General features: G+C 52.6%; 1 protein-coding gene across 1 annotated transcript in view; it reads left to right on the plus strand.

Moving 5' to 3' along the window:
• The window catches only part of MYO7B (myosin VIIB), an 87,764-nt gene that overhangs the window by 35,165 nt on the left and 38,009 nt on the right, over positions 1-14,590 (plus strand). The window contains exons 9-15 of the mRNA XM_081815491.1: positions 1,264-1,417; positions 3,883-3,959; positions 5,146-5,265; positions 5,573-5,715; positions 7,806-8,016; positions 8,723-8,858; positions 13,379-13,542. Of these exons, the coding sequence (XP_081671617.1) occupies positions 1,264-1,417; positions 3,883-3,959; positions 5,146-5,265; positions 5,573-5,715; positions 7,806-8,016; positions 8,723-8,858; positions 13,379-13,542 (1,005 nt within the window). The remainder of the gene's footprint in view (positions 1-1,263; positions 1,418-3,882; positions 3,960-5,145; positions 5,266-5,572; positions 5,716-7,805; positions 8,017-8,722; positions 8,859-13,378; positions 13,543-14,590) is intronic.

Here is a 14,590-nt window from a genome sequence, read left to right on the forward strand (position 1 = left end):
CCGCCTGTGGTTTACAGCCCCAGAAAAGGCCTGAGGCAGGGATTGAGGGTTGCCCTTTTCCATCTTCCACTCCACCCTTCTTCTGTTCTTAACGACTCTCAGAGACTTACCCTTGTCCGTGTGCTTCCTTATTCCCTGCTGAACGCATAGTCCTTCCCCACACACCTCAGCTTTCTCTGGATCCTGCAGACCGAGGTTCCAGTAGGTGACGGAGAGTCGTAGCCACTCTTCTCCTTCCTCGGTTTCATTCCAAACGCCCATCCTTGTAGGTGCCTGTAGAACTTGAACTCTAGCAAAGCGGGGACCTTGCTCTTGCTCTGGGCTGCATCCCCGCGCCAGCTCAAGGTTGTTGAAAAGGGGATGGTGGAGTTCCACCTTTTGAATCTCTCCTGCCTAACCCTTCCTGTGTTCACTGCCTGGAGGCCTTCCTCATTTCTTCCTGGATCCTGGTGGTAGTTTTCTCCCGCATCCTCCCTGTCGCCAGACTTGACCCCTAACCTACCATCCCTTCTGCTGACCTTCCACGGTGCAAGGCTGACAGATCACGTCTTGGACTACAATTCTGCAGGGGCTCCCTGCGGCTCCTTGGCATGGTTTCCAAGTGCCTCCGGACCCCACCTTCCTTGCAAGCCTTGTCCCTGTCTCCACCTCCCAGCCTAGCTCTGCTGTTCACTGCCTAGACCGCCGGCTCCCTGTGCTGCTCAGGTGCCACCTCCAGGAGGCTTTTCCCTGCTTCCTGGTAGGGCTGCTCCCGGCCCCCTTTGGTCTCAGCACCTGGAACAGCATATGACACCATCATTTGCTTCCTGCCTCCCTTCTTGGATGCACAGCACCCCAGGCAGGGCCAGGTCTCTCCGTTTACGGAATTCCCAGCGAGTAGCACAGGGCCTGGCACACAGGGAGCCCTGGAAGGTGTTTGTTAAAGGAATGAACTCCCAGGATTCCCCCAGAGAGGGTAAGGCAGGCATTACGGGGGATGGGTGACAAATAGAGGCTCGGAGACGCTGAATGATACCAGCGCCGGCTGCAAAGCCCAGGCACGCTGTGTCTATGTCATCGTGATTCCACCTCCCGCAGTACTTTTGTGCATTTTCGGAGTTGCGGCCTCCAGGTGGCCTCTCAGAGTCCGCCCGGGGCCTATGAAGTGTCACTTATGAGGGGCCCTTGGCTGAGTCCCTGACACATCTCTGCCTTGCTAGCCCTACGATGGAGGAGGTGGGGTGGGGGGTGGCCCCCAGAATGCTGACATGGCTGATCCTCCAGGGAAATTGCACCTCCTGTGAGGGCCTCAATGACGCCAAGGACTATGCCCACATTCGCTCCGCCATGAAGATCCTCATGTTCTCCGATTCAGAGAATTGGGACCTCAGCAAGCTGCTGGCGGCCATCCTCCACCTGGGCAACGTGGAGTTTATGGGTAATGCTGTTTCCACCCAAACTGCACCCCCTGGGGAGGAAGAGGTGGGGGGACGGGACAGGAGGAGGAAGAAATCTCTGGGAGTTCTCACCTCAAGAGCCTGCCAAGATCACATGGTCTAACCCTGTCCTGGAAAAATTCATTGAAAATTATAGCTACGATTTTGGAGGTCTCACGGGGTTCAAGGGAAGATGTCAAAGCTTAAGACTGTCCAAAGATGAAAACTCTAATCATCCCCCAGTTGTAGCAGGGACCCTAAAGGGCTACCCCCTTAGGTTAAGGGTGAACCAGAGTAAACAAAGCCATGCATGAACTTGCAAACCCATTTGTAAGCATCCAGGTGGTCTGGGTATCAGGGTGTCCTGGCCTGTTAGTGCCTCAAAGCATCTGATGGAAGTTCCTCTCTGGAGGAAAATAGCATCAACCTAGATTACACATTATTCCTTCGGACAGTTTTTCAAATTTAACACCCAACATGCAGCCAAAGATAAGTAGGAACGAGGAAATAAGCCATCATGAGCAAACACCAGCAGAAATAATAGACAATAGAAATAGAGCCACAAAGATTTCAGATGTTGGGATTATTGGACACAAACCACAAAGCATCTACGTGTGGCTGTGTTCAAGAAAAGAAAAAGCCAAGCTTGAAAATTTAGACAGGGAACTGAAAATGGAAAATGTGGCGTTATAGATTTTAAAAGGAGCCACATAGAAATTCTAAAATACAAAAAAAATAAATAAATAAAAATCAAAATGAAGAACTCAATGGATGTTTTAACAGCTAGGTTGTTTTTTTTTTATTTTTATTTATTTATTAGAGAGAGAGAGAGTGAGCATGAGCTGGGGGAGAGAGAGAAGGAGAAGCAGACTCCCCGCTGAGCAGGGAGCCTAATGTGGGGCTGGATCCCAGGACCCTGAGATCATGACCTGAGCTGAAGGCAGACGCTTAACCAACTGAGCCACCCAGGTGCCCCAAAAAGCCAGTTTTATACACATGGAGAGGGGATGTGTGAGTGGAGGAAAAGTCAGGACACAGCATGGAGACACAGAAGGATGGAAAACATAACAGAGAGTAGGAAATGTGGAGGACAAGTGAGAAACAGTAACATACTTTTAATTGACATACTAAAAGAAAAGAGAGAAAGAATGGGGCAAAGGCAATATTGGAAGGAACAATGGCTGATTCTAGAATTCACGAAGGACACCAATTCACAGAGCAGTGAGGAAAGGACAGACTTCAGTAAACTGTTCCATGAACTTGAACCCCCTCTCGCACCACATAAGGAAATCTCCAGGTGAGTTGTCACTGTGCCCATAGGATCTATCAACTGAACTGGGCACTTCTGCAGGTGACAGGTGGGCGCTGACTTGCACACAGGGGCATTGGAACATGGAAGAGTATTACAAATGTGATGTTGAGGGTGAAACCAGGCTGATCTACAAGATCAGACATTCAATTAGATCACCCTTAACACAAAATTTAAAAACAGCTGAAATTAAATGCTGTTTCAGATCAATATTTAGGTAGTAGAAGGATAATGGAAAGCAAGGAAGTGGTTTCCATGAGTGAGTGGGGAGGAACACAGGTCTTAGCAGGAAAGGACTGTGAGGGCTTCAGGTGTGGACCAGGCTCTGTATCTTGGCTGTAGTAGTGGTTTCACGGTGTTAACTGAGTCATTATTTATTATAATGACAGTAGGGCTGCTCCCGGCCCCCTTTAGTCTCAGCACCTGGAACAGCATATGACACCATCATTTGCTTCCTGCCTCCCTTCTTGGATGCACAGCACCCCAGGCAGGGCCAGGTCTCCCCATTTATGGAATTCCCAGCAACTAGCACAGGGCCTTTGGGTTCTATATACTTTTTTTATCTATATGCTTTATTTTATAATTTATTCAAGTTTTAAAAAGAAAAAATATATGCACAGGAACAACATTGCCCCTGTCCCCAGGCCCGACAGCCCCCCTGAGTGGAGGTGGCTGGAAGATGGGGACTGAACTGGAGAGACCAGTCAGGAGACTCTTGCAGTAGGGCTGGGCCTGGCCTATAGCTGTGCCCTGTTAATGTCCGCTTGTGTGACTGACTGAAGGAAGGAAGGCCTAGGTTTCCGTGGACAGCAGAGTAGAGTGAAGGTGGCCGATGCTCATCCTTTTCCTTAGTAGACCCCACCCCCGCCCGCACCAGCACCAGCCTTCATTTCCTCAAACTTCCCTTTGAGGCAGAGCCACGATCTCGCTGAGCAGAGGGAGAAGCAATCTGTTACATTCCTTCACAGCAAAGGGGCTGGTAATCCCCAGGGACCTTGTCTCCCGAAGAGAAGGTCTGGGAGAAGCAGTGCCTCCCACCCAGGGACAGGTGCCTGTAATAGCTGGATCTGGGGCTGCCCCAGGCTCAGGCCCTCCTGGGGCCCCTGTCCCATCCCTTCAGGCCGCTTCACCACTCAGGGTTACTGCTTCTCTCCCCAGCTGCAGTCTTCGAGAACTTGGAATCCTCTGACGTGATGGACACGCCGGCCTTTCCCACTGTGCTAAAGTTACTGGAGGTAGCTCTGCTATTGTGACGTCGAGCTTCCATGTCTGTGAGGGGCCCCAGGGGCCTGGGCTCATAGCCCCCCAACCCCTGGTTGTCATTAACCCTTCCCAGGCTCCCACTCCTGCCCCCCACCCCTCTCCCCAGGCTCTCAACTCAACCCCTGCACCCATCTGGGCACTGCAGGCATTGGGGGTGGGAAGCCATGTGAGCTAATCTTTAACAAAGCAACGAAATGATCAGTCTGGCTTTAACACGTTTCTTCTCTTCTCTTGTGTCACCCCCCCCTCCTCGTTCTTCAGTGGCCTTCACTCAGTATCCTCATTCCCCACCCCACCCAGTCCCCAAGCTCTCCCCACATGGCCACATAACCCAGGGCCCTTACGCTGGACCCTTCCCTACTTCCCTTCAACAAGTCCCCACCTTCTCTGTGAGTTGTGCTATTCTGGGGAAGTGGAATGTGCTCATACCATTAGCCCTCCAGGTTAGTACAGAGACCAAATGGAGCCTGGACTTGGAGGAAGAACAGCAGGCACTGGGTGGAGAAATATCTTTGCCCTGGGGACATTATAATGTCTTCCACATCACACCCCATTGACAGTTCTGGTGGGAAGTTGATAGCATCAGAAGCAAACAAGCAAAGCAATCACATTTTGCTGCTAATGTTCTTTATTTGATTCAGGGTTCTTTGGGTTCTTGCTGGCTCAGTGTTCCCTGCATGGTGAGAGGAACTGGCCCATCCAAAATCCTCTTGCTCCCTTAGGCCAAAGCAGGAGTGGCTTTGGTTGGGGCATATCCAGAGGCCAATGGCCTGGCCTCAGAGCCCTCCCCGCCCATTGTTTCCCCAGGTCTGCTTATGGCACCAGCCCCTTCCCCAGTCCCTGGAAGACTAGCACAAACCTGGTAAACCAAGCAGCCAGCATGCCCAGGACCCACCCAGCTTGTGCCTCCTTCCTGAACACTCTTGACATCCTGGTGCTTAGACTGGAGCTGGGCCAGGGCCTGCCCAGGACCCTGACTCCAGCTTCCATCTGGCCTGGCCCTGCTGGATGGCCCCACAGGCATCTCCCACCCTCAGGCCTTGGGCATAGGGTGTTTGGTCACAAGAGAGAACAAGACGTGACCTAAGTAGGTCCGAGCCCCGGAGCCAGGCCCTGCCCCTCATTAGCTGTGATGCCAGTTGCCACCCGCCTTTCCAGGTGGAGTACCAGGCACTCCAGGACTGTCTGGTCAAGCATTCCATCATCATCCGAGGGGAGTCTGTCACCAGGCCCTTGAACATCACCCAGGCCGCAGACCGGAGGGACGCCTTTGCCAAGGTACAGAGCTGTGGGAGAAGGGGCCCATGTGTCTCTCTGTTGAACACAGCTCCTTGCCCTGCTGGGGGAGAGCAGGTAAGAGCAGAGATGGCTGGGCAAGTCCTCACTCTGCCAGTCACCTATCTGGTGACAGTGGGCTTCCCAGCCTCTCTGGGCTTCAGCTTCTTGCCTTTAAAGTAGGGAGAGTGCCCCTCAGTAGGTCCATGAGATCCAGTGTGCGTGCAGCCTTTGCAGGTGAGCTTAGAGATCAGGGGCCGCCTTCCTCTTATGCTTCAAAGCCCATGGGCTTTACCTCATGTCTCCTCAGGGCATCTATGGGCACCTCTTCCTGTGGATTGTCAAGAAGATCAACACTGCAATTTTCACTCCACCTGCCCAGGACCCCAAAAATGTGCGAAGAGCCATCAGCCTCCTGGACATATTTGGCTTTGAAAATTTCCAGAACAATAGGTATGAAGATCTCAGTTCACCTGCTTTCAGAGAATGGGAGATCAGCTTAGCTCCTCTCTAACTGAGCAAGCTGGAGGGTAACCATTCCTTCCCGGACGAGACCGGGAGCAGGGACCCCTCCTACCTTTTCCCAGATGCGAGTCTGCTCTGCAGGCCTGAATCTGTCTGCAGCGAGACGGCCTGTGCACCTCCCCTGACACCCCACACAGCTAGCTACAAGCATCCCCAAGCGCCAGGCTGAAGTCCCAGCATTTGTCACCTCTCTTGAGCCGTCTGCTCTCCTAAGGAATTAAAGTGAATGATCACATGAGGCTGGGGTGAAAATGGAAATCAGCAGCATTGATTCAACTGCATCTCTAGATGAGCTATCATGCTAGGCAATGGGGGAAAGTAGGGGACGTGTGACCATCCCTGACTTTGGAGTTTGGCAAGGGTAAGGCAAGGTAGGACACCCCTGACCCTGTGTCCCAGCGTCCCAGCACCCCAGACTGGAGGCCCAGGAGCCAGAGCAGGAGGCAGGTCAGAAAACTGATGCCTAGCTGGGACTGATGAAGGCTGGGGAGGGGGGTGGACAGGGTGCTGAAGAGAGTCAGGCAGTGGAGCCAAATGAGGACAAGTGATGCCCTGGGGAATTATCAGGTGGCAGGAGAACAAAGATGAGGAAAACGAGGACCTCAGGACAAGCAAGCAGGGACACTCTGGGATTGCTGCCTCCCCAGTCAGCTGGGAGGGCAGGGCGAAGGCCTGCTCCCTGTGCGCCGGGGGATGGGCAGGGCTGGCAGAACTAAGCCCAGGATAGGGCAGCTCTCAGGCACAGGAAACTCAAGTGTGATTCAGATCATTGGTTTCTGTCCCCAAGAGGGACAGGCTGAGCAGACCACGCACATTGGACACCTTGGAGGTGGACGAATAATTGGTTGAGGGGGATCCGGTCATTTATACAGGGGCCCCTCCTTGGAGGACCCACAAGCTGGGTTTACTACAGAGCTGCAGTCCCCTCCTGCAGGTGGCCACTGAGCACTCTCCAGGCAGCGTGCTGGGAGTGGGGGACAGGGTGGACCTGTCCCCTCACCTCTTGGGTTAACAGGGGTTGAACGACCAGTCTCACATATGATGAGGATTTGCATAAATGGGCAACCCATCCTGAGGAAGAAAGGCCTAAGTGAGAGCCAAGGGTTGAACAAAACTAGGCGGGTAATGAGGAAAGAGAGGAGGGTGGCAGCAAATGTGTGACCACTCAGAGGCAGGGAAGAAGCGGGTGCCTTCACAGCATCGAGGGAAGGAGGCTACGGTGACCCAGGCCACTCCCTGGGAGATGCAGGAAGGCTTTGTACTATGTCTCTGTCTGAGGGGATCTGAAAACAGCGGAGAAACCTGGGAGGATTGGAAGCAGGGGGACAATGGGGCTGCTGGCCAAAGATCTCCCCCTAGTGGCACATGGAGATGGGGGGATGCAGGGAGAGCCCCTGGAGGCCACCCCTGGGTTTCCCCGGGGGGAATAAAGGGGTCTGGACACAGGCCTCTGCCATGGGAGTGGAAGGGAGTACACAGGTCAGGGTGCTGTGATGGAGAAAGCAGGGACCAGACTTTGGCAGCTGATTGGAACTGGGGAGGAGGCAGGGAGAGGTGTCAAGCGTGACCCCTTGGTTGGTGACTTGAGCCAGGGGTGATGAGTGGAGGGATCATTTCCGAGGTGGGGTGCCCAGGAGGAAGAGCAGCTGGAGGATGGGGCGGGAGTAAGCAGTGTGTCTGACTGAAGCAAAGGAGCCCAGCAGGCGTCACCGTTACCGGGTCTCCAGAAGCTCATCTCAGCACCCAGGCCTCTTGCCCGTGGGGCTGGGGCTGCTACAGGACACCTGGTCCCCTAAGGAAGGTCTCTTGATGACATTCTCTTAGTCTGTTTGCCACGGGCTGGAGGAGGTGATGGTGGCAGAGACAGAGGGAAGAGGGAGTACACGTGTGTGGGGATGTGCGTCCTCGGGCATGCACGTGCGGCTGGATGCAAATGGCTGGTGGCCCGCGGTTCCTGCCAGCAGCGACAGGGACCGGGCTAACCGTGCTCCACGTCTGGGTGTGCATTCCCTCCACAGCTTTGAGCAGCTCTGCATCAACTTTGCCAACGAGCACCTGCAGCAGTTCTTCGTGCAGCACGTGTTCACCATGGAGCAGGAGGAGTACCTCTCGGAGAACATTGCCTGGGACTACATCCACTACAACGACAATCGGCCCACCCTGGACCTGCTGGCCCTCAAGCCCATGAGCATCATCTCCCTCCTGGACGAAGAGAGCCACTTCCCACAGGTAAACCCCTGAGCCTGCCGACCCTCAGGTGAAGACCCCCGCTCATGGCTCTTGCCCTTGAGGTTGGGAAACTCCCCTTGGGTAACCCATGGGTCCCTGGGTTGCCAAAACCTCTGCCAGGCGTTAGCAGACCAGCCCCAACCTAAGCAACCTCCTCGCCTGCTAGGTCCACCTCCTACAGGGAGGCTCACCGACCACCCCCCCACCCCCCTCCCCCTCCGCAGAAGCAGGACCTGCAGTCACTGATTATCTACTCCAAGAACTCACCCCAGGAGGGGCTTGCTAAGCACCCGCGGGCCAAGGGCTGCACGGTGCAAGAGATGGAAATGTTTGCCTGCTCGCCCTCAAGGAACTCTGCCTGTCCTTAGGGAGGTAGATTTTCAAAGCAGTCTGTAAGAGCTCGGAGTCCAGAGAAGGGTGAAGCCAGGGTTAGGGTCCCTGGATAATTGTAAGGAAGGGTGGAGCAGGAGAGCTGGCAGGTGGAGGGTGGCAGACCCCATCTCTGCTCCCAGCTCGGTCCTCACTCACTGCGACCAGCCACCAATCCCTGGGCAGCAGTTTCCCATCTGTAGAAGGGTCCTCAGCCATTCTGAGCCCAGTTGCTTTGCCCCTGTGAGGGAGCCCGTGAGCCCTGTGGATGTGTCAGCTGACCTCCCCATGGCTGGATTCTGGGACGTCGGCCCATAGGGTGTCTGTGCTCTTCCAGGGGACAGATACCACCATGCTGCAAAAACTGAACAATGTCCATGCCAACAACAAGGCCTTCTTGCAGCCCAGAAACATCCACGATGCCAGATTTGGCATCGCCCACTTTGCGGGCGAGGTGTACTACCAGACAGAAGGTAGGTGCAGCTCCTCTCTATTTCCCCTTCCTTCCAAATCTGGATCACTCCAGGAAGGCCATGGGAAGAAAGCCGAGAGAACAAGGTCATTTTGCAGAGCAAGCAATGGGAAAGAGGGAATGGAATGGACCATGCATGGTTTGTTTCGTTTTTTAGTGTTAGCTCTATTAAGATATCATTCACATACCATATTATCTCCCATTTTAGCTGTATAACTCAATGGTCTTTAGTATATTCACAGAGTTGTATAATCATTGCCGTAAGTTTACAACATTTTCATCACTCCAAAATGAAACCTCCCATTAGCCATCAATCTGCATTTTCCCCCAATCCTGGGCAACCACTAATTTCTGTCCCTATGGATTTACCTATTCTGGACATTTCATACAAATGGAACCATGCAATGTGTGGTCTTTGTGGCTGGCTTCTTTCATTTAGCATAATGTTTTTAAGGTTCGTCCATGTCATAGCATGTGTCAGGAAATTGTTTCTTTATATTGCAGTATGATCATGTTCCACTGTGTGAATATAGCACATTTCATTTATCCCTCTGTCACTTGATGAACATTTGGGTTGTTTCCACCTTTTGGCTATTATGAATTATGCTGCCATGAACACTCATGTGCAAGTTTTTATGTAGACAAATGTTTTCACTTCTTTGTGGTATGTACTGGGTCATATGGTAATTCTACATTTAGCTTTTTGAGTAACCACCCAACTGTTTTCCAAAGTGGCTGCACTAACTCACATTCCCACCAGCAACAAATGAAGGCTCTAATTTTTCCACATCCTCACCAACACTTGCTATTATCTGTTTTTTTTATTTTAGCCATCCCAGTGGCTTTGAAGTGGTCTCTCAGTATAATGTTGGTTTGTGTTTCCCTGATGCGTAATGATGTTAAGCATCTTTTCATGTGCTTATTGCTCATTTGTATATCATCTTTGGAGAAATGTCTGTTCAAACTCTTTGCCCATGTTTTAATTAGTTGTCTTTTTCTCGTTGAGTTGTAAGAGTTCTTTATATATTCTGGATATAAGTACCTTATCAGATATGTAATTTGCAAATATTTTCTCCTGCTCTCTGGGTCATCTTTTCACTTCTTGATAGTGTCTTTTGAAGCACAAAAGTGTTTCATTTTGATAAAGTCCAAGTATCTTTTTCTTCTTTTGTTGCTCATGCTTTTGGTGTCATGACTAAGAAATCATTGTCTGACCCAAGATTTACCTCTGTGTATTCTTCCAAGAGTTTTTTTAGTTTTAACTTTTCATTTAGGTCTTTGATTCATTTTGAGTTAATTTTTACTTATGCTATGATAGGCTCAGGCAAGGTTTTGACTGGAGAAATAAAGGTCTGGGGTGGTTAAACCTTTTGGTGTGCTTAGAAAAATAAGAAAGGAAGTCAGTATGCAGCTGTGGTCAGGACAATGAGTCAGGCGGCCGTAGCAGCTCTCTCTGTGGCTCATATGGAGAAATGAGGAGGAGCTCTGGTCTGTTCAACTGGAAACTCAAAGTCAGGGATGATCCATGCATACTTTTCAGTTGGAGAGACAAGGCAGTAGGAGGGCTGACATTTTCGCATAGAAGAGGTGAGGTGTTAGGAGGTCAGGGAATCTTCTGTTGTACAGTGAGAAGGTGGTTGCTCTTTCATAGTCCCCACCTGACCCTGGCTTTGGGGCTCTTCAGAAAGGGAGAGACCAGAGCCAGTGGGACCTGCAGGGTCCCAGAACACAAGACACTGAGTCCATCCCAACTTCCATGGACAATTCAAGGCTAAGTTTTATTATGCGAAGTGACATGAAAATATTGTTGTGTATGCTAAGATTAAGACAGCTTCTTTGTAGACTTTCTGAATTTCTAAAATTCTATTAATGTTCATTAAAGCTGAGCTTACTAGTTTTTCTTTGGGTGCCATGCTGTGCTAATGAGCTAAGCCCCACTTACTCTGCCTACTGGGGGGTTGAGCCTGGGGTGCCTCAGTGCAACCCTCCCTTTGAGAACACCCTGGGTTGGGGAGGCTCTGCCTAAGCCTAGAGAAGCACAGAGTGCCACCAAGTGTCTGCTCACCCTCCATCTGCAGAGGGCAGCCTCCCCAGCATGTAGCTGGGAGAAGGGTTTGTGTGCACAGCACATGCTCGCTCCAGTCACCCCCAGTTCTGTGAGGCCTCATGGTGCCCCTGGAGCTCCTGGTACAGTGCCTTCCCCCTCATAGGCACTGGGGGGAGAGGTGGGGAAAATCAGCTTCCTTCCCCCCGTCTCAGTCTCCCTAACCCCACACCAGGCTGTGTAGGTTTGCACAGAGCATCCCCCTAAAAGGTGGGGTGACTTAAAGGGGTAGAGTGGGAGAGGAAATTCAGGCTTGTGCCCTTGCGGGGTCATCCCTAGAAGTCCCAGGAGTGTAGCCCTACAGCAGGCCCCTAGCCCTCACCAGCCTGGCTTTGAGAAACAGCTCTTCTTCATCACCTTCTCGGTGATCCTGTGTCCCACTTTAGGGCAAGTCCATTCTTACCCATGCCCAGAGCCATGCCTGTGTTAGCAGCTGGCTAAGGCTGCCAAACCAAAGCTCCCCAGGTAGGAACAGAGATGCATTTCCTCACGGTTCTGGAGGCCCAAAGTCCCAGATTAAGGTGTCAGTGTGGTTGATTCCTTCTGATGTCTGATGTCTGACATCTTTAGTGTCTCTGTGCATCTGTGTCCTAATCTCTTCTTATAGAATACCAGTCACACTGGATTACTGCCACCCAAATAGCCTCATTTTAACTTAATCGCCTCTGTAAAGGCCCCATCTCCACATATAGTCACATTCTGAGGTACTGAGGGTTAGAATTTCAATGTATGGATTTGGGGGGGATGCAACTCAGCCCATAACACTGCCCCTCCTCAATTTCTGGATTCTCAGTCTTCAGGCTGGAGGGGCCCCTGGCCCTAGCAGGACCTTCCAGGACCCCAGAACAGGGCTGGTGGAGGGGCTACGGGCTCCCAAGCCCTCAGGTCCTCCTTAGCAATCACAGACCCGCTTGGTTCCTAAACCTACTGTTAGAGAGCACACACGCGCTCACACACATGCACACACGACCTAAGGGCACACATTCACGCCCAAGACCTGTGCAGTGTAAACTCATAATGAGAAGGGAAATGTGCCCTAAGGACCTCCTAATCAGCAAGCCACCACCCTGTCTTTGAGCCAGTAAGACAAGTGGTGTGAATGCCTAGTCTCCTTCCATTTTGGGCTCCCAGGAAAAGCAGAGTAGCTGCCACCCCTCACTAGTTTCACAGGAGGTTGGAAGTAACCACCCCCCACCCCAGACCCCGGCTGGGGGTGTATGCAGATGCTCCCAGAGTTGCATCTGGACTCAGGGACGAGGGCAGGAGTGGCCATGCCTCCCTCTCTGGACTGCAAGCTGCCTGAACATTACCAGGCTGCCAGATTTTCAGGACTTCTTGGTGGGGGCGGGAGGCTTCCTCACTCTGTCCTTTAACTTCTTTTCTTTTTAGCTCCTTTATATATGAATAAGCAGTTGCCCTCATCAGACTTGCTCAAGGTCACCCAGAAATTTAGTGGGCCAGAGCCCTGATGAGAGCCCCCAGGCATCTCGCCGCTGGGAAATCTAAACTGTATCCTGAAGGGATGCACTGTCTGCCATCTGCTGTGGCCGCTGGTCAGCTTCAGAGGGTACTTGGCAGTTCCAGTGATGGCTGGGGCTGGAGGTGTCGAGGGACCTGAGCCACTCCTGTCCATGGTGCACCAAGGGGGGGCCGTGGCTGGCAAAGCGGAGGGAAAGTCTTCAGACGACCCCCTGACCTGAGCAGTAGGGCCCATAAGAAAGGTCCCGCAGAGTCCAGGGGAGCCCTGAGGAGGGCCCTGGGGAGCCTCCGGGAATAGACAATGCTTGAGCTGGTTTTGAAGAATGAGCCAGAGCTGGCCGGGCTGGATAAGCAGGGAAGAGTGTCCAGCAGCGGCTGGTGGGGGCTGGAGGTGGTGGGAGAGCTGGGGCCTCTGGAGTGCTTTGGGCACCAGTGGAGTGCAGGACCACAGGGGCCCCAGGAGTTGAGGAAGGGGGAGATGAGGAAGGTGTGCTCTGGTGGCAGGATAGCAGAGAAAGGGTTCAGGCAGGGTGACACGGCAGTGTGCGGCTTTAGGACAGTCCCGGTCCCGGGGCCATGAACCGGGAAGGGTGGGACAGAGAGCAGAGGGGTGGGCTGGGATCAAAGGAACGATTCAGGCAGAAGGAATGGCAGCGGCTTAGACAGGGGGTGGTGGTGGGGTTGGTGGGTGCGGGGGTTGGAAGGTTTAGATGTGGGTGTGACACACTGGTGCCGGGCAGAGCCGAGTGCAGGCCTGGGTGCAGGAGCTCTCCGGCTGGACAGGGAGGTCAAGGGAGGCGTGGAGAGAGCAGCTTCAGTGGGGGCTCCTCCGGGCATCCTGGGGTGACCAGAGTCCCCACCCTGTTGCCCCCCCTTCCCCTGTGGGTCAGAGAGGACAGCTGAACTGGGCTTGCAGGTGGGCTCTGCTTCCCCCACAGGCTTCCTGGAGAAGAATCGAGACGTGCTGAGCACAGATATCCTCACCCTGGTCTACTCTTCCAAAAACAAGTTCCTGAGGGAGATATTCAAGCTGGAGTCAGCAGGGACCAAGCTGGGCCATGGTACCATCATCCGGGCAAAGGCAGGGAGCCAGCTCTTCAAGGTGGGCTCCGATGGGTGGCCCTACCAATGCCTCCTTGGTCTCTCAGCCCTTAGGGCCTCAGGGGTCAGACATGCACACACAGGGAAGACCTATCACCTGGGGTCTCGGTTGTTTAGTCAGGGCCCATAAGTGAGTGCAAACCAGGAGTGGGGTGTTGCTGTTGCTGCGTGGATGGCAGTAAGAGGACAGGTGCACAGGGATGTGCCTGCTTCTGAGTGCGTGGTGGTCTGGGGGGGCCACATCTGCTTTTGTTAATATTATTTTTCTATATTGGTCTCTGTGCATATGTTATGTGTGTGTGTGGTGTGTGTATTGTGTGGTATGTGTGTACAGTGCGTGTGTTTTGTGTGGTGTCTGTGGGGGGTACGTGGGGCATGTGTGGTATGTGTGGTATTTGGTGTGCATGGAGGGTGGGATGTGTGGGGTGCATTCTGTGTGATGTATGTAGTGTGTATGGTGTGTGTATGTGGTATGGGATAGTGTGGTATGTGTGGGGGGGTGTCTGCTATGGTACATATGGTATATGTGTGTGTGGTATGGGGTGTAGGGGGTGTATGCAGGATGTGTGAGATGCGTGTATGGTATGGTGTTTGTGGTGTATGTGTGTGCTAGGGGGTGTGCGACGTGTGTATGTGACATGTGATGCATGATGTGTGTGTGTGTGGTACGGTATGTGTGATATGTGTGTGTGTGTGGTATGGGGTGTGTGGTGTGTATGGGGGGTGTGTGTGCTATGGTATGTGTGGTATGTATGTGTGATGTGTGTGGTAAGTGAATGGTATGTGGTGTGTGTGTGTGTGTGTGTGTGTGGTACGGGGTGTGTGGTATGTATGGGGGTGTGTGTGTGCTATGGTATGTGTGGTATGTATGTGTGATGTGTGTGGTAAGTGAATGGTATGTGGTGTGTGTGTGTGTGTGTGTGGTACGGGGTGTGTGGTATGTATGGGGGTGTGTGTGCTATGGTATGTATGGTATGTATGTGTGATGTGTGAGGTATATGTATGGTATGTGGTGTGTGTGTGCGTGTGTGTGTGGTATGGGGTGTGTG

The sequence above is a fragment of the Leptonychotes weddellii genome, chromosome 3 (assembly GCF_054177405.1).
Source record: "Leptonychotes weddellii isolate Sample4059 chromosome 3, ASM5417740v2, whole genome shotgun sequence".
NCBI lineage: Eukaryota > Metazoa > Chordata > Mammalia > Carnivora > Phocidae > Leptonychotes > Leptonychotes weddellii.